Consider the following 23,756-nt stretch of genomic DNA (forward strand, 5'->3'; position numbering starts at 1 on the left):
GGCGGCTTCGCCACGTAGCATGTAACTGCCAAAATACCGTCACGCCATGCCCCGCCGCGCCCCCTTACATCGTTCCCCTTGACAGGGCTTTTTGTCCTTGACGAGTGCCTCACTTGGAAATTTTGATGTCACGCCAACTTTTATTCGGGGCACCGCTCCCAGCAGTGGATCGCCGAGGTGCCGCTGACTAGCTTCGATCGAACAAGCGACGCGCTCAAGTGCCATGTGTCACGTCACGGAAGCGACCATGCGATGCCGGCGATATCAGGCGCTCCTTAAGCCAAATGAGACACTGCAGGACGTCCAGTGCTCATTATTTCTGGCTTCGTCGACCGTGTCGGTACAAAGCATAGCCCTTCGAAAGAAAGATTCACGAACAAAAAACAGCAGAAACAGCGTGCAGCCCGCTTACACGTGAAGGCGCTAGGCCTAGCATGCTACAAAATAAGACAAAGATTCAAGTTCTGTGACTCCGGGTAAATCGGATTGGCCACTTTATTGGCTTCTTTCAGTTTGTCTCCGGCAAAAAAAGTGCGTAGAAAAATATTAGGTGCACACGCAGTGCGTTTCTAGGGGAAAATAAAGAGTCCGTTGCCTTCATTCGTAGACGCTGGGCTCGATGTGTGGGACCCAGGGGCAGAGTTCGCTCTCCTTGAACCACAGCGCGATCTCCTTCTCGGCGCTGGGCAGCGAGTCGCTGCCGTGCACGATGTTGCGGCCAACCTGGATGCACAGGTCGCCACGGATGGTGCCGGGCTTGGACTCGAGCGGGTTGGTAGCGCCGATCATGTCGCGACCGGTGGCCACCACGTTGGTACCCTCCCACACCATGGGCACGACGGGTCCGCTCTGCATGAACTTGACCAGGCCGTTGAAGAAGGGGCGGCCCGCGAGGTCGGAGTAGTGCTGCTGCAGCAGCTTCTCGTCGGCCTGCATGAACTTCATGGCGACGAGTTTGTAGCCGCGCCTCTCGAAGCGCTGGATGATTTCGCCGACGAGACCGCGCTGCACGCCGTCGGGCTTGACCATGATGAAGGTACGCTCGCGCTGGGCCATCTTTTAAACTTTTGTTCAGAGGATCTGAGAAGGGTACGAAGACAACTGATCCGGCACCGACGGCGGCTGGAGAAGAAAAGGAACCGGTAGCGCTTCTTACGTGCCGACGGAGACAGGAAATCCGCCCCGCGCTTGTAGTGGGGCGTAGACGTACGGACGGACAGACTATCCGGTCGTTTATCCGGATTTCGTCTTTTAGGTGGCGCCCTCTAGGAAGTGCGGTCGCAAGTCGACGTCTTAGATAAAACGCGCTGTTTTTGAAACACTCCTTGAAGTTACGATTTTACTTCGGTTCTTCAGAACCATGAGGACACTTTTTTTAGTGCAGAATAAGCTTTTGTGGCTGTGAAACTAGCCCTATAACCTGTGAGTGCCCCGTATGTCTTTCTTGGTTGCCATGTTGTGTGTGGTGTCATGATGCACCTTGATAAGGCCTTAATTAAAGCGAATGGCTTCGGTAAAGCCAGACACAAGGTCTAAATGCATGAAGGAAGTTCTAAGCCGTTGTTTTCTATGGCGTGTGAAGCTACTGAAAGCCGAGTCTATAAATTTTTAGCACGGAAAGGTGCAGTTTCGTCTACGACTGTTTTTTTTTTTCCACTGCTTCAAGAGTAACGTAAAGCGGTGCACAAAAAATAAAAATAACATGGGCTATACCTCAGCCGGCAGTAGAGTGGATATGGATCTCACCGTCCGCAATCACTATGCTTTTCATTTCGAGCTTGTGGCTATCATAGCCGTCAAATACTTTTTTTTATCCTTTTTCTTACAAGTACACCGCGCGCGGCTTGAACTTGCCGATTGTCTTGAAAATACCGCTGCAAAAACGTGAAATAAAACGCTGCGGCTACGGACATGTCACACTGGAAAGGCAGTCGGCAACCTTCTCAGCCACCTTTTTTAACTCAACAATAATGGATTTGCACGAGCGACTGCACTGTTCTGTCCTCTTCCGCGCAGCACCAACGTAACGGTATGCGCACGTGTGCTACTTCAGGCATCGATCGCCTCCCGCTACGCGGTCGGCTATCGGGTTCGCAGGAAATGTCATCTCAAGTGTCGTTACTGTGCTCGCGCTAGGACTACACTCGTCAGCGGGCCACTGATGTAGGAGAGTGTCCTTTGCGGTGTGAAGGCGTTGGCTTGGTGCTTCGGTGACAACTGTGTTCGAGTAAGAACAATCATTGCCGTTTTCGTGTGTGTTGTACGACAATCACCCTGCACTCCGCGGGCCTGTGGTTCCCATGACTACCCTCTGGAACTTAATGAAAAAGGCGTCGACTGCTTCGCTCTGAGGGCGTTTGCTTTCGGCTGCAAACGCAGAAGAAGGTTTGAGGGCGTTTCGTTTTGTTTTGCCTACTTTTTCTTGTGTCTGTGTTGCCTGACTGTCTTGGGAGGCACCTCAAGTCTGTGATGCAAGCGTGGACGATGCGTCTGTGTGCCTCTTTGTGGTGGACATTTCTTCGGGCCGCCATCTTGGTGTCGGCGGCGAACCTCAAGTGCGGCTATTGGGTGAGTCGAGCGGTGTGTTATCATCTATCCTTAGCTACAGGCTGCGAACACGTCTCACATATTGCATTTTCAGGTGCGGCCAACAAATCGCTTACGGCCTGTACGTCATGATGATGCCTTTCACGAAAGCTATCTGTTTTCGATACACGTATGCGTCGTGCTGATGATATCAGATAATCTTCAGATGCAGAAGGCTGCGTAAACGATATGTTTTTCCTGGTCTTCTTGTATCTTTTGGTACGAGGGAATGATAATGATTGATGTGAAGCTTTTGCTCGTTTTCTGGCGTACTGTCAGGCGCAGATCTACGGTGCGTGGCGGGACGAAGCAAAACTAAAGCCCCAACAAGCCTAATCCACTAGCTTTAATGCTGCGCCATCTGCCGTCAGAGAGAGGTGTCGAGGCTCACGGCACGTCTGGCGCGGCCATAGAGATGGCGCGGCGCGGCAGTACCTTGAGTGAGCCTCGACACTACTCTCGCTGACGGCAGATGGCGCAGCAATGCAGTTTCGCTTAGGGTGCCTCGATGCGCGCGCGCCCTCTCTAGGGTGAAGTCGGCCTCGTCGGCCGTGACAGTCCATCGGCGGCCATTTTCATGCCCTTTCTCGCGGCGGCGCGGCGGCCGTAACACGTGCGTTCGTTTTGTCGCCTTTTCTCTTGGTGCTGATCGGGCCCACATCGAAAAATGCCGGGTTTTTGTGTGCCATAGTGCACCACCACCTCCAAGAAGTGTTGCTGGGAAATGTGGGGGACGATTTTTTTCTTACCAGCAGACTCTTACAGGATTGTCTCGCGAACCTCTTTTCGGTGGTTCGACTGAGGAAACCTGTGCCCAGTGCGTATGACATGAAATGCGCTCTGAGGCTTGGGAGAGTGAGCCAGTTTTTATTTACCTCATGGACGACGAGCGACGATCTCGATGACCTCGAATATCTGGTAGACCTTCTCTTCCAGGCAAACAAAGAAAGAACAGAAGTGGAACCTGATGAGATAAATGACTCAGAAATTCTGTTCATTGAAGAACTGTCCACAAAAGTGTGCAACATTCTGCACTACATAGGAGGCTTCATTTTGAAAGGAATCCTGCCGTCTGTCAGCTGCCAGCAATGCAAGGATGCCCTACTGGGATACGCTAGTGATGAACATGCGCCTCTGACTGCTCTGAAGGAATGTGTCAGAAGGTGACAACCTAATTTATCCCAGCAATGGCGTGATGCACATGCTCAAAATCTACGAGGAGTACTTTGTTGGAATAAACTCATGGTGCACAGGCAAACTAGTGACAATGAAGTCACCTCTCCGCTATACCTAGGAAAGGTCTCCTGCATGCAAGCATACCGACCGCGCTTGAAGCTCTGCGCAAGCCATGACAGAAATTCGGAAAACGCTGACCGACAAGTACGCAAGATTGAGACTGCGCATCTTCCTCCGACACCTTCAAAAAGCTCGTTTCAACGGTCACGCAAGCAAGACGTTTGCAGGAGTTAATTTAACCTAAGCTGCTGTCCACACTGAAGTACACCCATGCTGCTAACATTAGCAGAGTTACTATTTTTACACTTAATAAGTGTCCTAAAGTGCATTGTTTGTTTTGCACTGACTCCAGGTTTTGAAGACAAGGATGATTGTGCAGACATGCCTTCAAAGTACCCTGAAATATTTTTTTTTCAGGGCAAATAAAACTTTTTTATGGTTATAAACACTATTAATGATTGTTTGGTTTCAACTAACCTCTGATCGCGGCCATAGATTGTTACTTTGTCTTTAAAACACTGTCTTCAGTGTGCATTGAATTATACTAATGCAGTCGACTCTCATTAGTTTGACCTATAAATGACACCAAAATTTCGATTCCATTTGAGTATAAACGGATGTATTTTCACTGCGACTAATAACTTCCCTCATCATTTTACCAATATACAGTGGTCCCGCCAAGTTCGAATGGCCGACTACACGCGTGTAAAAATACCTGGAGATATCTGGGGTTTTCAGTGCACAATGCATGCATGCGCGGCCCAGGTACTGCGATATTTGGTTCGTCTGCGTGTGGCGAATGCCCTGGGTTTTATTTCTTAAGACAAGGTACGTAAAGCACATTAATCTTTCTTCTTCTACAAAAAAACTAATTATAGTAGTGGGGTTGACAATAAATGTGAATAAGGCAACTGAAGCGTTCTTAATAAGTTACACAATTGAGTGATTGAATGCAATCTACCTGCTTGTGTTATTGCTGTTATTATTAATTTAGTGCGCTCTATGAACACTTTCCAATCTAGCACCCGAGTCGTCGTGTGCGAGGAGAAACGACCGTCAAAATCTTAAAATATATGGACAGTTGTCCCTTACAAGCCTATTCTGTTTACACTTCATTAGAAGAGGCGTGAAACGCAGTTGTGTTTTCTTTTGGTCGCGAAGACAAGCGCGCTCTTGCAGCGGCAAGTGCAAAAAGCCTGTTGGCGCACGCCCCGCGCCTTTGAAGTGGGCATGGCGATGGCGGCCGCCGTAGCAGACGACGCAGTTGTCTTCACCCTCAACGGAGCGCGCGCGCATCGAGGCACCCTAGTTTCGCTTCCCTCCGGCACGCATCGCAGATCCCGCAAACTTTTGCGGCTGACAGTACATACATGCAATTATACCAACCGTGATGTCGAAAGCCTGCACATATATGCAATTGATGGCAACCGTGACGTCGAAAGCCTGCGTCAGTCGGCCAGTGACGCAGTAAAAAAATTCTATTACCTGTGGTCGGAGCGGAATGACTTGTGTCATTTATTCATTTGATCTCGGATCATGCGGCTAATTAGGCACTCCAAGACCCGCTGGTCCTTGCAACAAAGAATACAAGGCTAATTGCGAATAGACCCTGTGTACCGCTCTTTATTGGGCGTTGCTCTCGGGAAGTTTCCGCATCAATGGCCCGGAGTTCAAGATGGCGGCGCCCACTAGGCTTCTGGCAGTAAAAGCTTTAATTTTTGCCTTACTGACGGCCCGTCATGCTGTGGAAGGCTGGACCTTCAGGACGGCAAGCAACTTCAGGCTACGCCATACGGCTAGTGCCGCCAAGCGCAACGCAATTGAATACGTTGCAGCGAACGGGAGAACACGTAGTCCCGTTATATGTAGACAGTCTCCATAAGATTGTGGATGTAAATAAATATTTTAATCGGTCAGGAAAAGGTTGCTTTTTTATATTGCACTGATACGACAGAGATTTTTCGCCTTCTGGTCGGTCTGACGTAGGGCTGACTCCATTTTCTCACTTCGTCATACTGAATGTTTAAGGTTCTTGCACACGTTAACTCACCGCAAATTCAATCACTTGGCCACTATTGAAATTTTTTTTTAAAACCATCATCATTAATAAGCTACCAAAAGCTAAACATCCATTTCATCTTTCAGTCCTCGCACTGACTTGTTCAGATAGTTTTTATTCCCGCGGACGATAGAAATTCGGAACTTCGTGGGCGTGTGCTAGCACTAGTATCTTTAAAATAATTTTTTCATTTTATTGCTTTTGGCTGTGATTTTTTTAATGTGCGTTTTTTCTTGCTTTCATGTTACGTCGTATACTCCTCATTGTTACCATTTGTGTGCGCATTTTTTTTATTTCCTCCTTCTGTATCCACATGCGAGGCTTTATTATGTAAAAATTGAAAAATAAATAAATACAGGGAAGTGATGAACTTCCAATCAAAGATTTCACAATCGTTGTGAAATCAGAGATGTGCTGACTGTCGGTTGCATCACGGAGATGACATCGTGGAAAATCGACAAGTATATATACTGAAATAAAGGACCCACAGAATACGTATTTTACGTCCTGCGCTATTTTCATGCATAAATGCACGTAATGCCTGAAGAGCGCGTATTCGTGTATAAACAACGCAGTAGTAAAAAGGTGCTTACAAGCCAACCGGCCCAATTTTTTGGCTAATTAAGATTATTCTCACCAGACTAGCGACTGTCTGAGCCAGCGGTCGCTATCAGTGCATAATCTGTTTATATAACTGATATATTCCTTCAGTTATTCATGCAGTTATATTCCTTCAGTTGATTTTTATTGATGTTAGGGTTTAACGTCTCAAAGCGAATCAGGCTATGAGGGACGCCGTAGTGAAGAGCTCCGGAAATTTCGACCACCTGGGGTTCTTTAACGTGCACAGACATCGCACAGTACACGGGCCTCTGGAATTTCGCCTCCATCGAAATTCGACCGCCGCAGCCGGGATCGTACCCGCGTCTTTCGGGTCAGATTCAGTTCAGTTTTCACTAGGTTTGGATTTAAATTCTTGGCTTTTTAAAATAAGACTTGAATTGAAAGACTTCTGCTTTGTCTTGATTTTATCATTTTGTTTTCCTGGCTTGCGCTGTGTTTAGCTCTGCACGCATCAGGAGCTTTTTCTGTCCAAAAAAAAGTGTCTTCGCAGCCGCCTTTATTTGTCGAATCTGTCTCTCGCTTTGTGTTGTTCACACTTGCACGGTGTACATCAGGGATAAGGGAGCGTCAGTGGTGCTCCTCAGTGCAGTTGCTGTGGTCGTGTTGCTCAGGCACGTGTTTGCACTTGCCCCTCGAACCGAACTCGATGCGCACACTGGGGTCGTCCAGAACGCAGTCGTGGTGCTCGGTGCACCGATGCTGGTACAACGGGACGCACACCTCGCCGGGACACTGCAAGGGGGGGGGGGATGAATGTGCAGCGTTTTATTGCGAAAGCAATGCTACTTGCACTTTCACGCCTTTGCCGTGCCGCGGCGGTGACCACCAGTGACCTTCATTTGACCTTGATTGCATTAGATTGGATTAGATTGGATTGGACTGGACTGTATTGGATTGGATTAGATTACATTAGATTATATTAGATTGGATAGGAGTGGATTGGATTGGATTGAATGGGATTGGATTGGATTGGATTGTATAACCGATGCATCCAAGGGCGTCCGCAGAATTTTTTGCAGGGGGGGGGCCCGTTGGTGCCCCGGGGGGGGGGGGGTATGTTCGTAGCAAAAAGGCGCTATTTGCGGAGTAAATTTATTTATTTATATATAAATAAAAATTAAACAAAATGCACACATGAAAGAAAAATTACAAACAGCAAATTAAAGCGCGGCTAGGAGAGGTACATTGGAGTTTATCAACGAAGAAACAACTAAAGTTAATAAAAAATGCAAAAAGATGCTATATCACTTCGTGGAGAAGAGTGCTCAGTCTTCCTGCATACGGGTTCTCGACTCACCCGGATTGATGACCAGCACACAGCACAATATGTTCGCAAACACGCAACTACAGTCACTCAGTCAGTCTTCCTTGAACAGCAACTGTAGGCGCCTCGTATTTTTCTGGGCGAATTGCGTAATTACACGTGTGATAAATTCACTTCTGTGCTTCATTACACGCTCTCGGTGCACACTCATCATACACATTGATTGGAAAAACTGTTGAACGCGTACGTTGAAAACAAAAGATGACTATATATACAACGAAAACTTATTTACAAGATAAATGCACGCTCGCAGCTTCATACACCTCGCTCCATCTTGCTTGCGCATCCGCACAGTCGAGCAACCCCACACACACTGCTCGCCGCTCGTCGTTTTCTCGTCCGCTGTCTTGGTTGTTCTCAGCTTCGCTGACAACCGGCCACTAAAAACACCCAAGCACAAACACAGAGGCGCGCACACGTGCGAGGGCTTACTTGCCGCAGTATCCCCGAATGCGCACTTTGGGGGTGAAAGGAACGCCGCGCAACTTCCGAGGGGAAGGGACACTCACCACTCCGGTCGGAAAATTTGTTTTTGTGTTTTTATGGGGTTCAGAGCCCCAAAATGACTCAGGCTATGAGGGATGGAGTAGTACAGAGTTCCGGGTAATGTCGACCACCTGGGTCTCTTTACCATGCACTGACACGCACAGTACATGGGCGCTGTTGTGATTTGAGGCCCAGCCAGAGGTGACAGGCGAGCCAGGCAGGCGCCATCGGGCTGCGTTGACCAAAGGCGCTGGTTTTCACAGAAGACGCAAAGAACGCTGGTGTGGGGGCGCCTCGGGAGACTGCGTCGCCGTGAACAAAAGCAGCTAATCCCCTTTGCCGGAGATTCTGAAAGCGGCGCTTCTACCGAACTGCGCTACACGTGGATCGGAGGAGACAGCGAGCGGCGGCGGCGCCAACTCATCGCCCGCTTGCCCCTGAGCAGCCCGACAAAGCGGGGGTGGACACGGCTGATTTGTCCTTCCCTCCTTAAGAATTCATCGGTGACCGGCGTAACGACATAGGCGAAAACAAGATGCCCCGTGCACTGTCTGCCTCCGTGTCGCTATCTCTCTAGAGATCAAAGAAACAGACACCCATCTCAAGGCGGCTCGAAACACATGCTCGCCGGTGCCGCTGTATGTCTGGAACAGGTCGCCCTTCAGTAGAGCTAACGATGGCGTGGTTCGAAAACGGCGGAACGACGCACGCCCGGACGCGGCATTTCGCAGATGTGACCATGCGGGGCTGCTTTTACCCTTTTGACTGAGCGCACCACCGCCCCTGGTGTGCGGCCATCACTCACGGTTCGAGTGAGTGATTTTCCAGGGGGGTGCAACCGCCCCCCCTTGCCCCCCCCTCCGGACGCCCATGGATGCATCACCACAAGTCTAACCACAAGCACCACACCAGCTACACTACCAGCTGTACCATGGCGTAGGTACGGATACTGCTTTCGCAATTACCGGGCTTAACCAAGCTAAGCCACAGCGAATTTTTTTACTACACAGCTTCAGTACACGCTCGCGTGAACTCATCACGAATAGTTTGCGGAGTGTTGTGAAATCCTTACTTGAAGGCAGACAGTTTGCAACACCTCACTGGTGACGCCGTCGGGACACTTGTCCCTCTTCGTGGTGTACCTCAGGGATCGGTATTGTCACCAACTTTATTTCATATTGCCTTCATTCTCCTTGCACGGCGCTTACGCGATGTCCCTGACGTTAAGTTTTTACTGTACTCTGATGACGTCATGGTGTGGAGCGCTAACCGTGACCTGCTGACTGAAGCTGCTGCTCTACAATCTGCCTTGCGGATATTACGTCGGCTTATGCTTGTTCAGTCGCACTTCAGCTTTCCGTGAGCAAAACTATCTATGCATGTCAGCCGCTAACCGCAGGGGACGCCGTAGACTCGCTGCAGCTACGTATTAAATCTGTAGGAACAACTGGCCATCTTATACTCAAACGAGATGGTATTCATCCGTGTGTCGATGCAGGCACAGTCACTCTCCCTGATGCCCTAGGGTTTAGAGATAACAATGGCCATGTGATTATATCTGCCGTGGAAGTTAACACAAAGCGATTGGAAGATTGGTGGCTCAAAAACAGAGAGGTGACATGACGTTAGAATTGTAGGATTAAAAACGTATTTAAAGAAAATGGCGAATTTATAGACCAATTTATTACACCGTTATAGAAATATGGAGAAAAAAAGCCCAGTGCGATGGCAACTGCCACCACCCTGTTTCAAAGGGGGCGCTCCTATCTTTTACCCATACATCCATCAAACCATTCAAAAATTCAGGCGGCACTGGCTGCTTTCTAAAGTGCTGCAAGGCGAAAGCCTTTCCTGTCGCACTTGACACCTCAGCGTGACACCTTTGCTGACAAGCTTCTGTCGGCAACGATGAGACTTTCACGGGGTTCCGTTATTGCTGGGATCAAGTGTAACCTCCTCCCCCTTCCTTCTGTCGTGCTGTTAGCGCATACCTTGTAGCAGACCTGGCAGCATCCGCAGGCACCCTCGTACGAGCCGCAGTTGCAGTTCATGGGGCTGCATGTGACGGCTGCGCAGTTGACGTTGGCGCAGTTCGGAGGCAACGTGCTCAGGACACTGCGTTTGGCAAGCGTACGACATGTTTAAGGCATCAGTACAGGCAAGGCATCGCACAGTACAGGCAAAAGCCGTAGCACAAATCGCAATATAATGATCGTATGGGTCCGCCGGCTGAACCGCATGCGCCACGATCATCGAACATTACGCACGAACACGTTTAAGATGTGGCATCACAAAACACAAGGCTGCTGTATCGCGCAAGTAACTCGCCTCTTATATAGCAAACGGACATCTCAGCCTGCGAGTGGCCTTAACGTATACGTAATACTAGTCCTCACTTGCAGTATTCAGTGTTCACGAAGCGTCGGGGAAGCTTTCACGCTTTGGCCTGTGTTTGGAAGTGGAAAACGCATCAACTCTAGCCATGTTACGTTCGTCATGAAAGGAAATATGGTTCATGTATTTCAACGGCCCACGCAAGTAGAACTGCTTGGACATCTTGCAAAGTAGGAAATGACGTGGCAGTGTCCATAGGCGCTCGGTATAGACCAACAACGTGTGTTTACAAAGACATAACAGGCACTCGCGGACGGCGAAGCCGACTGGAGGTGAAAAGTATAGAGTTAGCGTCCATAGGAATACATGGAAACAAAAGCTTTCCAAGCAGATGGTAATGATAAGGAAACAACAAAAAAACAAAAGGAAGAACATGTACAAGTATGCGTTGCCGTAGAGGTAGAGATGACTCCAATTTTTAAAACTATTTTTGCAACACATGAATTTTTGCTCAGAGCAAGTTGCTTTGCGCGCACCGTTCTGGTTGGCCGTCGAACTAAAGTTCAAATGCAGTGGAGCCCACATCGGTATTCTTGCGTCTCGCGTAGCTACACACTACCCATAAGGGCTTTGCGTAAATGCAAGAACAGCTGTCTCGTACATCATTTTAATTATGAGGCAGCTGTGGATTATGGTAGCATACTGTTATGAACGCATTGAAGATGATGGTTCAACCTTCCCATCGATCGCAAAACATTTCTGTTAAATTTTGTCCTGCGCGCGCTCGCAATCGGGTAGTTAAGACTTCCATTAAAACCCATGGCGTACGTTTTTGACTACAAACAACAGAAAACTACAAGCGTAAAAGGAGGGATCTGCAGATATTGATTTTTATCATTCATAAACAACTTGCCGTTGAAAAAATGCGCTTGCCCAGAACTTCTAGGCATGCATTTCCAGCTTGATAGAAACAACTTTTAACATTGAGTGAACTCACCACGTGATGACCGTGGAGAGAACCAGGACAGCTATTGTCATCTTCATCTTGAGTACCGGGGTGCCTGCGGACGTCAAGTACAGGGTGTTTGGTGTGTTCGATCATCGTATCAATCACCGGCCACCGTTTTACGTATACTTTGAACTTCAGTCACAAGCTCGGGAGGCTGGTTTCGGCTTTAGACAGTACTTCCAGAAAAAACGCAGAACGTGCAAGCCGTACAGTGCTTTTAGCTTTGAACTCCACGGCAGTGCCGAAGAGTGTGGCTTTGCACATTACGCATTCGACGTCGTATATCGGAAACTCAGTGCTTCTTGTATACTCCTTTTCTTCGGAGTCATTCGACACGTGGTCTGTTATGGAGGCATTGTGCACAGGGTACCGACGCCGCCCTGCGTCGTGAAATGCATGTAGTCGCCTTGGTTGCGAGTACTTCTCAGTATGCTAGCATATAATTGAGTTCGCTGTTAGATGACCACACTGTACTTCTCACTTGTACTGTTGTAAACTTTATGAAAGGGAACATGCGAGCTCGCTGTAGATAGCCTGCAACCCTAATCGCGGCGATACCTGGTGGTCACTTTCGGAAACAAAGCGTAAAGGGAGGCGCGATTTTCTATTGCCAAAAGCAGACAAGGCAGCAGAACCCTTTCGACCACGTCGCGAAAACCGACCGCTGAGTGTAGCCACAAGTAAAATTCGAGATTCCCTGCCACGCGCTCGCGCGTTCCCTTTTATAAAGTTGACGAGAGTATGAGCGTGACTTTTGTGCAACTAGTTCTTGAAGCGGTAGGCTCGGCATGCAGTTTTTCCTTTCTTCTTTGTGATCCTATACAGCTCCGCTGTAACGACTGCACTGTCTTGTGGTGAACCCCAGCTGTTGCCTATAGTGGTTTGAATATCCGCCTCGCATGCGGGATGTGCGCGGTTCGATCCCAAGTGCCGCTGGGTTCCCACCGATATTACAATGGGTACAAGCTTTCTTTTGGCCTGGTACTGGGTTTCTCGGGGATGAAATGCTTGGAAAATAGGTTTTGCCCTCACCTTGTTCGATGGCGCTCTTTGTCTAAGCTGCTCTCACGTCATTCAATCTTCATCATCACGGTCATCACGGTCCGTCTGGTGCGCTGTTTCCGCATTAAGTGACAAATTTGTACACCAGCGGACAAAGTTTACTCACACGAACTACGAGTGTTCGGTAAACCGACCCTGCAGCTCACTGTCTCCCAGGAAGGCACTCTTAGTAGCGAATCACATCTGCTTCCTTGTGCGCACACACGGTGTCTTTGTGTAACATATATGCTTTCTCATGCGCTTCGATGGCACACTGCCAGCTGACATGCAGTCGTTGTTCAGCCTTTGCCAGCTTTGTGTCAGCCAGTTAATATGAGCAGGTCTACGAAATACGACCCAGTTTGTTTTTATCGTTTTGCGTGTTTCGCAGGAGGTACAAACACCACAGGAACAAACTACACACACGAATCGACACTGTCAACTGTACGTACGACCTACGGTTGCAGTCAATTGAGTCGAGAAAGGTCATTAGGTTCCCGTACACATTAACTATCATTGTATGTGTCCTGTCTTCCTTGTTTTTTGAGCACTGCACATAAACTTTAGTGTAGTCAAGTTAACGTTTGGCCTCCCGGTGTACGGTAATTGTGTCGTAAATAGAATTCATGTTACAACGACGGGGTAAAGGCTCGCATGACTGGATGCACCGGTTCACCACTGGCGTTTGCTGCACAATTTACTCGTACCGCGCACGCGATGTTCAAAAATTGCCGGTCGCGGACAATCTGCACATTATTTGCAAAGCTTGAGTTAGTCACGCAGAATTTAGTGTATGTCTCGTGGACCGAAATGTTTGGGACCGGAATAGCTGTCTCTATAGAAAGGCCTACTCTGTATGCATAGGCGTGCGCAGAAAGGGGGGGGGGGGTGACAGGGAGGCGCCAGCTTTGTCCCCTATTGTTTCTTACTACCCAGAAGACATCAACAGCCGCTGCAATGATCGACGCTCTCCCCCCTCCCATATGGAGACACTTATGCACGCCTATGTCTGTATGTGCATGCACCTTCACCGAGAACAGCGAAGCAAGAATGAACGAAGCGTGTATAGGCGGAAGTAGCGCCGGTCCTGTGTTTTGGGAACAACCATGTACAGCCTTTGTTACAGGTTTATAGAGTCCAAAGGGGTGCGCTTTTGGGCCACGGCGTGTGGCTTATTAGGCATCCTTTGCTTTCCAAAATATCCGTAAGTTGAAAATAACTTTGTCTTCACCCTTCCAAAGGTTAGTGCTTCCATGGATGCTAGAAGAGCTTCACTACACGGCTCAGAAACAAACTGCCTGGGCTCTAAACGTTTGACAAAGGCTGTTCCAACTAGCTCAACTTTCCGTTCTCATATACAGGGTGTTTCAAGTTTCAACTATTATAGGATTTTTGAGTTGGAAGAGCGCTTTTTTGGCATAGTGTTGTCAGCGGTGTAGTACATCAAAATGGCATACTAACTGCCGGGCTGATTAACAAACATTGAATAGTTAACTTTCTAACTGTTACGGTTAGGCTCATTAATTAATGAGATGCGTGTAGCCCACCGTAAGTAATATTGATATCAGTTTCCAGAATTTTGAAAACGCGAGTACCCTTGGCACTGTGGCCCAACAGATTTCGGCTACATCGCGCCAAAATACATGCGCTTTCGAGAAGCTCGCAGGCAAAGCAACCTCTCCAGTGCACGTAACTCGTCGAAATAGCCAGTTTCTTGAGCCACAGCGTTGAGGGCAACCATGTTTTCTAAATTCTTAAAAGTGATATGAATATTAGCTACGATGGGCTTCACGACACTCAATAATTAAGGAACCTAACAGTAGTAGTTAAAAAGTCCACTATTCAATATTAGTGAACCAGCATGCTAGTTAGCACCTCTTGGCTGTAATCTGATTAACTACGCCGCTGACAATGCTATGCCGAAGAAATTGCTCTCCTAACTCTTAAAGCTTATTTTTAAAAAGTGTGTAAAATCTTAGCTGAAACACCCTTTATATCTTAGTGGCTATCCGTACACGATTTCGTAAGGACCTCGTTGGCCAAACCTTGTGCGCCTAGAATGTGCCACATAAGGAAGACTGAAAGCACTCACCTCCGCAAGCTGCTTCCTTGTTGCGTTTTCTTGGCACGGGGCCTTGTTGCAAGCTCGGCAAGAGCTTTATATAACCAAAACTATCTGTGTGTTGCTGTTTTCGTCACGCTGGCGGCAGTTGCGAGACTCGGGACGGTTTTCAGAGTGTAACGAAAGTCGGTTGCGCTCATCTTAACTTGCTCTTATTTTTATTGTTTCGCTTTTGGAATTCTGGCAGTTTATCGCCGTTTCTGAAGGGGCAACGAGAGAAGAGGTCGCTCTCGAGTCCAGACGGAAACCCGAGACTGCGTTAACAGGGCGACGAAACTGAGTGGATCTTGGAGATTGTGCGGCGTCAGGCGACGCGAGGAATCCGCTTTCGGGGTCTTTAAAAACAGTGTTTAACGAAACCACGGCCGTGAAACATCGCACACATGATGCTAGCTGACTTAATGAGCGCATAACCCAGTGAGTATCGCATACGTGATGATAATCTTAAACCTAATGAAAAGGAGGAGGAGGAGGAAAAACATTTGTTAAGAGCATAAAAACTGGATGGGTTCAGTAGTAGAACCCATTGGTCGCCATCATAATCCGGTCCCGCTCAACCAACTATTTCTGGTCTATAGTGGACTCTGGCTATGAAGGGTTGCCTCCCAGCGCTCATATGTCGGATCGGAATTGCTGTCCAAGTCTGGTTTTTCTTGACGTTCCCCGAACTTCGTAAAAGAGTTCGCCAACTGCTTCACGTGCAGGGCGAATTGTATGTCTGTATACCATCTACTCATTATGCAGGGACTGGGAAGAGTATTAGTTGGTAGTCGCCAAATCATGTGCCCTTCAAATTTGCTAAGGGTTTTGTGAGGAAGAGGATATTTCCTTCTTATGATCTTGTAGTACTCGGCAACTTTGAAGGGTGAGGTATTTTAAATGGTGTCAGAGAGAGGCTGCGTGTCAGATGCTCGGAGGAGGGGAGCTCTAGCAGCTGTGAGATGGGATGTTCGGTAAGGGATCCGGTGGGATGGGTGAACCAAAAAGAAGCGAGATCAACAATGTATAGGTTTAGTTTAGTTTAGTTTAGCTCATGGGGGTTTAACGTCCCAAAGCGACTCAGGCTACGAGGGACGCCGTAGTGAAGGGCTCCGGAAATTTCGACCGCCTGGGGTTCTTTAACGATCACTGACATCGCACACTACACGGGCCTCTAGAATTTCGCCTCCATCGAAATGCGACCGCCGCGGCAGAGATCGAACCCGCATCTTTCGGGTCAGCAGCCGAGCGCCATAACCACAGAGCCACCGCGGTGTAACAACAATGTAAAGGTGTGGCCTAGTTGGTATTAAGGCGAAAGCCTTTAATGCCTCATCGTTGTCGACAGAAGGTTGTCAGCAGAGGTGTCACGCTTTTTATAGTCATACCAGGGAACAAATATTTCTGCACGATGGGATTCGAACCACCGTTCCGCAGCCGAGCGTGCTAATGGCTACGCTACTTCCTGCCAGCGCATATGTAGTTCTCATTGTTTAGGACGCTGAAGAGCGTTTGCAGACAGGCGTCGAATCAGACGGATGCCTCCCAAACGCGCTCAGTGTCTCCAGCATTTAAGATTCACAAACAATTCTGTATTTAATTAACACCTTAACCACACATCAGTGACACAAGCAGCAACATCGCGCTGAAGGCTTTCGCCTCACCGCACTTTGCGTGAACAAAGTGCCCCCCTGAATTTTTTGTTAGTAGTGAACAACCGTGCTGTTTGAACATAAAAAAAAGACTATTGGTACAAGATACGGACGATACGAAGTGCGATTTTTTTCGCGTGTTCGAACAGCGTGTTTGTTCACTAAGAGAACCAACATCAACATTGTGGTGCGTGTTAGTGAGGGAGATAGGAGAGTCCGCTGGCCCGCTGACCTTGCTCTGACCTCGGCTCGAGGTCGCAGGCCTTGAGTTATGCGTGAAACGTGTCGCGTGAACGGGAGAGGGTGGAGTCGTTTTGCATGGCAAGGACTGCGGTTGGTCTCGAGGAAAGGGGAGGCGCCTCTGCTGATGCCTCCCCTTGCCCACGGTCTGTACAAGAACGCTTGTTGACGTTGGAGAGGAGAGCGGGAGCAACAAACCCTCGTTGCACTTAAATGAGGAAGGGAGAAGAGGTCACCGTTTCCTTATATTTGATTCTTGTTTTCGACTTCTAGTAGCTCTCTGCGGCGTATATTAGGACGATGGAAGGCACGAACTGGTAACCAGGTTCAGGTTTACTTTGTGAAAGTATCCAAGCTTTCCATAGAGAGCTACACCCCTTCCAAAATTTTTTTCACACAGTCTATAGATTGTCTACAAATTTTCTACGGAAAAATCCTATAGTCTACTCTATAAATATTAATAAAAAATAATATACACAGTCTATAGACAGTGTATGGCCATGCACTTTTAGTAGACTTTGTCTAAAACAGCATATATACTATAAACAGGCAAAGGGGAGTGTGTACAGGAAGGAAATAGAGTTCATAAGAAGTGCATAGGACGTCAGTAGAGCATTTTTATAAGAGAGCAACTCTATGCGTGGTGTTCCATCGTGGTCTCGTTGAGAGGCTTGCAGTGTCCTCTGCCGCCATTCTCAAAGCTAAGCTCGGTGTTGTCCAGGACGCAGCGGTGTCCCTTCGAACAGGCTCCTTGAAGATCTTGGTTCACTCCTCGCCGGGACACTGCACTGGTTACTGCGTTTGCATCAGCCTTCAAGCTTCGCTACATAATGTGTAGCGATGATGATGATTCGCACGCAACTTTGTGCGAATAATAATAATAATAGTAGTAATAATAATAATAATAATAATAATAATAATAATAATAATAATAATAATAATAATAATAATAATAATAATAATAATAATAATCGTCGATGGCAAGGTTTCGTGCTAATCAAATGCTATCAATCACAACAGCTACTTCTGACAGCGGATACAGCAAATAATCATAGGACTTATTCCTTTTATGTAGGCTTTTTGAGGCTAAAATATTAGCGAAGGCTCCCGCGGCAACAGTTATTCGAGGTGGAATTTCATCGTTCTAAGCTAACAACACAAAACAGCAGCAGACAAGGACAAAGGGAAGGGCCTTATCTTGTGTTTCTTTTATTTCGTTTCCTGGCTTTCATGCTGTTAGCCTGGCACTATACAAAGGCAACTCGCCAGATGGCCTCACCATTGTTTCAGATTTCTTCTGCAAGGTTCATTCCCTTGTTACGTCAGCTCCATTCATCTGTTTGAGCGCCCATCATTGACATCTGCGTGCGCTAGGCCAGTGACATACGCTAAGCTCACAACCTCACAATTTCAGTCAACGCATGGCCTTCCGCGCTGTATCCTGTCTCTCCGTTGTTTTAATGGCAGAGCATTATAAGTGAAATGAAGACAAAAACTGTCCGGCGTCAGCGGCGGCATCTGTGTGAAGCCTGCACCTGCCAACCGTGGCAGATAGTGTTTAGGGGATCTTCCCCCTCTCCACGTGCCACTTGCAAACTGCCCCCTCACAACTTATAGGGGAGTCTCCGGACTAATTATGACAGCGGTGTTTAAAACAAGCGATTACGAACGATTAAGACCGTCTTTCTTAGCTTGTCTCGCAAAAAAGCTCCGCTTTCTTTTAACTACAGGCTAGGTTCGTCGCCTTTGCTGGAAGAGACCACATATAAGTATTTAGGTGTCACACTTACTAACACTTTATCATGGAATTTACATATAGATAACATCTGCTCCTCCGCACTCCGCAAACTATACTTCTTAAGACATAAGCTTAAAACTTCTCCCCCTAGCGTAAAATTACTTGCTTATAATTCACTACTTAGACCGAAACTCGAATACGCGTGCGTTGTCTGGGACCCGTTTACTAAACACAATATCACCCGCCTAGAAAAGGTACAGGGAAAAGCTGTAAGGTTTATTTACTCTAAATTTTCCCCGTGACTCACCCTCTGAAATAATGCAGGTTAATGGTATTCAATGTCTTGTACAACGAAGAAAAAATTTACATTTGGAATTTCTTTACTTGCTTTGGAAACAAGAATTAGCTATAAACCCTGCCCCATATCTGTCGCATTCAACGTCGAGGTATACACGCCACCATCATCCTAATTCTCTGACGCCGTATTTCGCAAGAACAGATTTATTCAAGTTTTCATTTTTTCCTCGCACTGTAATCGACTGGAATGATTCTTTATTGCCTTTCGCCACACACTGATGTTTACTAACTTTGTTATTATTGTTTTGTTTGCCATTTTACCCACCCTGCTTGGACCTGTATAAGGTTTGCAGTATTGAATAAAGAAAGAAAGAAGAAAGAAATGGAATAAGAATGGGATGAGAACTGAATCGGAATTGAATTGACATTCGGGCTGGGTATAGATTGGCAATTGAAAGACAATGGAATCAGAGTGAAAGATAAATGCTTTGGCCATTCTCTGCATCAATCCAATTGATCACCTGTAAATTTATTTTGCTTTCCATCTTTACGCGCTGCTAACATACTTTTTTTAGAGGACATACTCTTTACAGGACCATTATACATATTCGCACATTAATTTTAATTCATTAGCCGAACAGAGGTAACTATTACTCCTATTAGAGTGAATTATCTGCTAGTAGGTTTCAGTTATTCTCAAAGCACCAGAACCTTAGTAGAAAGAGGTCAAATGGTCGTTGAAGGTACGAGAACCTTAGTCGAAAAAGATCAGATGGTCATTGTCTAGCTATTTTCATACTGCCTGAAAATTCTGGTCTTGCTTTTCGCCTCTCTTACGCTATCCTATTATTTTGTCACACCCGATTACATGCATTATGCCCTTCGTTAACGTTTTCAACAACTGCTGCGACTTGCTACGGTAATAGATTGATGTCTTACCTCCACTGGATTCTCGGAGTACCGGAGATGCTGCTCTGTTCAACCGAGGAGAAGCAGGCGAGCGGTTCATTTTCCGGCCTTCCCTTTAAACAAGGATCTGGAGTGTTCCGGGTGCAAAATAAGAATCAACAGATAATAACAACTTGGTCAGTTCTTTCATACTAGTTTGCAGACGATAGTAAGACAACCAATCTCACTGCTTGCTCCGCAAATCTGCTCAGAAAGCACCGAAGGAGAAAATGTCACTCTCTCTCGTCTGCTGTAGTCGGTGTCTTTCAAACTTGGCGTTGCAACCGGGGATCTTCATGCGATAACATAGCCTTGGGAAACCGTTTCCACGCATCGACAACGCAGGGGCAGTGACGGACGTGATTCGTCTGGATGAGCAAAAGGATGCAGACAATGGGACGGCTTATGGAGGGTTTCTGAGTCATCTTCGTGCCAGAATAAGTAGCATGTCTTCTGCTCCTGGTTACAGGAGATTATTCCCAAACAGCACAGGTAATCGACCCATTAATAGGTCGATATTGGCAAGGGCCGGCCCTATACAATGGACCATAGTGAAACCATCCATTTCCAATATTGGGCCGATTACCTGCGCTGCTTGGGTTGAAATTGAAATTGAAAATTTATTTCTCCACACACATTACAGTGGAAACAGGGGACACTGGGCCAACGTTTCTAGATAAAGACAGTTGGGAAACTGTGCCGGCGAGCCAGAGAGCAGAGCGGCCCCACGCGATCGCCGTCTAGGCGGTGGCGCTGCGGTCGCTTTAGGATGAGCGCGTCGTCTGCTACTCCCAGCTCAACGTTTTTAGATAATATTATCAACGTAAACTACGAGGAGGCAAGCGGCACGTCATGTTTCTCTAAACCGCGGAAAGAAGGGCTTCCAGTTTTTTCCGGTATTTACAGCCAGAAGCTCAACCTCGAGCATCCTGCCCTCACTTACCCCAGACATAGAGCGCACGCGGACTTCGCAATTCATAGATGAGCGTCTAGAAGCAGCCGCCCCCGGCGCAGACGATGCGAGCCGCGAGCTAACGGTAATCATTCGCGCAGCAAACTGTGACCAAGCGTAGCCAATGGGCGCCGCATGGAGGTGAAGAGAAATCGTGGCCTCTGAGATTAAGCGCGATGATGCTCGGGCTGGTCACGGAGGCCATGGGAAAACAAACGCGGTACTCCCACCACCCGGGAGATGGCGCTGGCATCTCTTTGAGATTAAAGCCCCTCGATAATTTGAAAGTAGCGACACTCTCCTCCACTCCGGCGTTTTCCTCCTCGAATATCCTTGCCCGCCGGCTGCGCGCGCTGCACACGGCACGCTTTTTTGGCCATCGCACGCTCGCCGTCCGGGCAGTTGGCTGACACATGCGCGCTCTTAAGTTCGCGCTTTTTCCGCGTTCTGTAATTGAATAAAAACACGAGAAAGACATGCGACACGCGTGACTACCACGAGCCACATAGCGTCTCGTACGCGCTATGAAAGTGCCAATTACGAGCGCTTGCGGCACGAACAAAACCACTTGCTGCATACATCTTCCATTCTTTTTGACTTTTCAATACCGTCTGTCTCAACACGGCATACTATATGAAGCATAATATTTACAATATATTTGAACATTCCTGAATATTTTCTGCATACTAATAAATGTAGATTCACTTCGAACTAATTATCGCGGAAGTACAGTTTATGAAGTTGTTCACGAGTGCAGTTTCAGAAGTGGGATGGTTGCTGGGAACAAGCTGGGGCATTTGCTTCGATGGCCGTCCTGAAATTTTTCATTAAGGTTCAGTCTGAGTTGGCACCGCGCAGTGCACATGCAACGGCTTAATCGTTTTTGTAGTTGACAATTTTCGCGGCGGCTTGAAAACGAATATGAACTTGTTTCTATTAAGCATGAAACGACTTCAGCTCCCGCTGTCGGCGACCTTGAGCTGATGTCGAGCTGAAGCCGAGAGCCAAAGATCCGCGCTCCCATTTTCCGTCATCCAAGGAAAGTGTCCGCACCCCAAAATTTGGCCCTCTCAACCACCAAAATTTGACCTTGTCCGAATTTCATCAAAATTCGTGTCAAGCCTAATTTTAATATGACCAATTCAATGGTGAGCTCCTCAATTAGGTGGGCTATCTCCAAAATTTGTCTCTCTGGAACCCATAAATTTGACGTCGTCCACATCTGACCAACATTGGGTCCAACCTAATTTGACTATGGGAAACTGAGTGTTGGCTTCCAAATTTAGGTAGACCACCCCCAAAGTTTGGCACACGTGGGCATTTTCCACCCACATTCTATTCCTTTTTAAATCCGCTTAAAGAGATGTTACGTTAGGAAAGAAAAAAACTGATAGCAATGACTGTGACAAAACCGAAGAGAAAGTAGGGTCTTAGCAATTTGGTCAGCCACAGTCAAGGCTATCCTAAAGCAAGTGCCTGAATAATATAAGTCTTGAGTATAAATACAGTCACAATATGACACACAGTTTTTCAGATGCAATGTTTAATACAGATGAGCCGTGTAGTTTTACGCCGAAAATACACATAAAAACCAAGAATAAACCAGCTGTGGACATCTGTCTCCCGTTGGGTGCAGTCCTCAAAACAAAAGACAGAAAACAAAAACATACTTAGGGAAATGAAACAGCTCAGATGTAGGCCTATAGCTTTTGAGCGGATGATGTATTCAACAAAAGGCTACGCGACCAAGCAAATGGTCACAAACTGTAGCAATGAATATACAAAAATGGCATGCATTGGATATTTACAATACCTGAGTACATTCAGGCAACAATGGAAAGCACTGAAGTTATTAAAAAATAAATTATTTATGTAAAAGCAATATGAGGTCTTTTCGAGAATGTGGCATTGATAATCTCACCTGGTAGAAGCGTACCGGTTCAGCAAAACAACAAATAAGCGTACATCGTTAGACAAGTTGCATTCATAAAAAAAATCTAGATAAAACCTCGCTCGGGACATGCGCCGCATTACTGCGATGTGCACCATTGCCAGAGGTTCGAAAAATTTACCGCACCGCGGATACCGCTGCACGCATACCAACACTTTTGCTTCCACACTTGCTAACACATGCAAACACATTGTATGCATCAGCCGTCGCTATTATAGCACGTTGAGCGGAACCATGAAGTGACAACAATAACACGCGTAACGACGCAAAATGATCAGTGAATCAAGTGAGGTTGTTGGCTTTGTGTGCGCATGCAGTTTCAGTATACACAGTCGCTTGGAAGAAATGCACAGTTGCTCGCAGAGGTTGGCAGTTCGTCGGGTAAAGTTCTTGCGGCCGATGTTGTGCAACCGCTTTTTTCTTCTCATGCTGTCTTTCTTGCAGCTCGGAATCGTGAAAAGAACAAAGGCTTTTTCACGCCGGCTTGTGCACTGAAATGCGCAGCAACTCGGCATAGTGCTACACAAAAAGAGCGCGAATAACGCGAAGTGCAAGCCCGCAATGCCAGGGAGCTCGGTCGTAGCAGCGGCGGCTGGCCAAAAAATGGCGCTGACGAAAAATGAAAACACAAAAAGAGCGAACTTTCCGCGCGCTGTTCCCGGAGGCCGCCCGCGGAGCCAATCACCGTTGAGAAAAGCGCCGATGGGAGAGGTGAGAGAGGAGGATCGGCGAGGGTGTGCGGCGCGGCGGCATAGTTCACAGAAAGACGCTACTTTCAAATTATCGAGGGGCTTTATTTGAGATGAAATCGGCGACAGAAAGGGGCCGCATACCCGGAGCAAGTTTTCCAACTGTCTTTATCTAGAAACGTTGCACTGGGCAAAAAGCTGCATAATGCAGCTTGAAGTAGCAGCCAGTGCCCCATGAATACAACGACAGTGCTTGCAGGCTACTACTACTTTATGGGAGCATAGACACCTGTGACCAACGCCGCAGGAACTTGTTAGATTCACCTTTCTTGGGCATCACTTTCCGTCAGGGAAGGGAGGAAGGTGGGAGTGGAAGAATAAAGAGAGAAAGGGGCGCCGTAGTGGAGGTCTCCGGAATAATTTCGATCACCTGGGGATCTTTAACGTGCACTCACATCGCACAGCACACGGGCGCCTCTTGCGCTTCGC

At 47.4% G+C, this 23,756-nt stretch overlaps 3 protein-coding genes across 3 annotated transcripts in view; 1 reads left to right on the top strand and 2 right to left on the bottom strand.

Moving 5' to 3' along the window:
• Positions 1–462: 462 nt before the first annotated feature.
• Positions 463–1,160, bottom strand: LOC149348948 (nucleoside diphosphate kinase-like). Its single transcript, XM_089541048.1, has one exon. The coding sequence runs from the start codon at positions 1,054–1,056 to the stop codon at positions 598–600; it is 459 nt and encodes a 152-aa protein (XP_089397174.1). The 5' UTR covers positions 1,057–1,160; the 3' UTR covers positions 463–597.
• A 1,205-nt stretch (positions 1,161–2,365) lies between these two features.
• Positions 2,366–23,756, top strand: part of LOC149348949 (lysosomal alpha-mannosidase-like) — a 278,443-nt gene continuing 257,052 nt past the window's right edge. Inside the window, exon 1 of the mRNA XM_089541055.1 lies at positions 2,366–2,568. Coding sequence (XP_089397181.1) covers positions 2,470–2,568 — 99 coding nt within the window. The 5' untranslated portion in view covers positions 2,366–2,469. The remainder of the gene's footprint in view (positions 2,569–23,756) is intronic.
• On the bottom strand, positions 6,984–11,731 carry LOC149348950 (uncharacterized). Its single transcript, XM_089585956.1, has 3 exons — positions 11,647–11,731; positions 10,307–10,430; positions 6,984–7,237 (listed from the first exon to the last, which is right to left on the bottom strand). Exons 1-3 carry the CDS (start codon positions 11,691–11,693, stop codon positions 7,073–7,075), a joined length of 336 nt encoding a protein of 111 aa, XP_089442082.1. The 5' UTR covers positions 11,694–11,731; the 3' UTR covers positions 6,984–7,072.

The sequence above is a fragment of the Amblyomma mixtum genome, chromosome 4, assembly GCF_055824585.1.
Source record: "Amblyomma mixtum isolate Tamu chromosome 4, ASM5582458v1, whole genome shotgun sequence".
NCBI classification, from domain to species: domain Eukaryota; kingdom Metazoa; phylum Arthropoda; class Arachnida; order Ixodida; family Ixodidae; genus Amblyomma; species Amblyomma mixtum.

Bases quoted from the DNA above. Each gene is read 5' to 3' on its own strand.
- LOC149348948 (XM_089541048.1), bottom strand. From the start codon at position 1,056: ATGGCCCAGCGCGAGCGTACCTTCATCATGGTCAAGCCCGACGGCGTG.
- LOC149348950 (XM_089585956.1), bottom strand. From the start codon at position 11,693: ATGAAGATGACAATAGCTGTCCTGGTTCTCTCCACGGTCATCACGTG. The intron at 10,431-11,646 runs GTGAGTTCACTC...TGCCAAACGCAG, and splicing joins CTCTCCACGGTCATCACGTG to TGTCCTGAGCACGTTGCCTC. The intron at 7,238-10,306 runs GTATGCGCTAAC...CCCCCCTTGCAG, and splicing joins GCTGCCAGGTCTGCTACAAG to TGTCCCGGCGAGGTGTGCGT.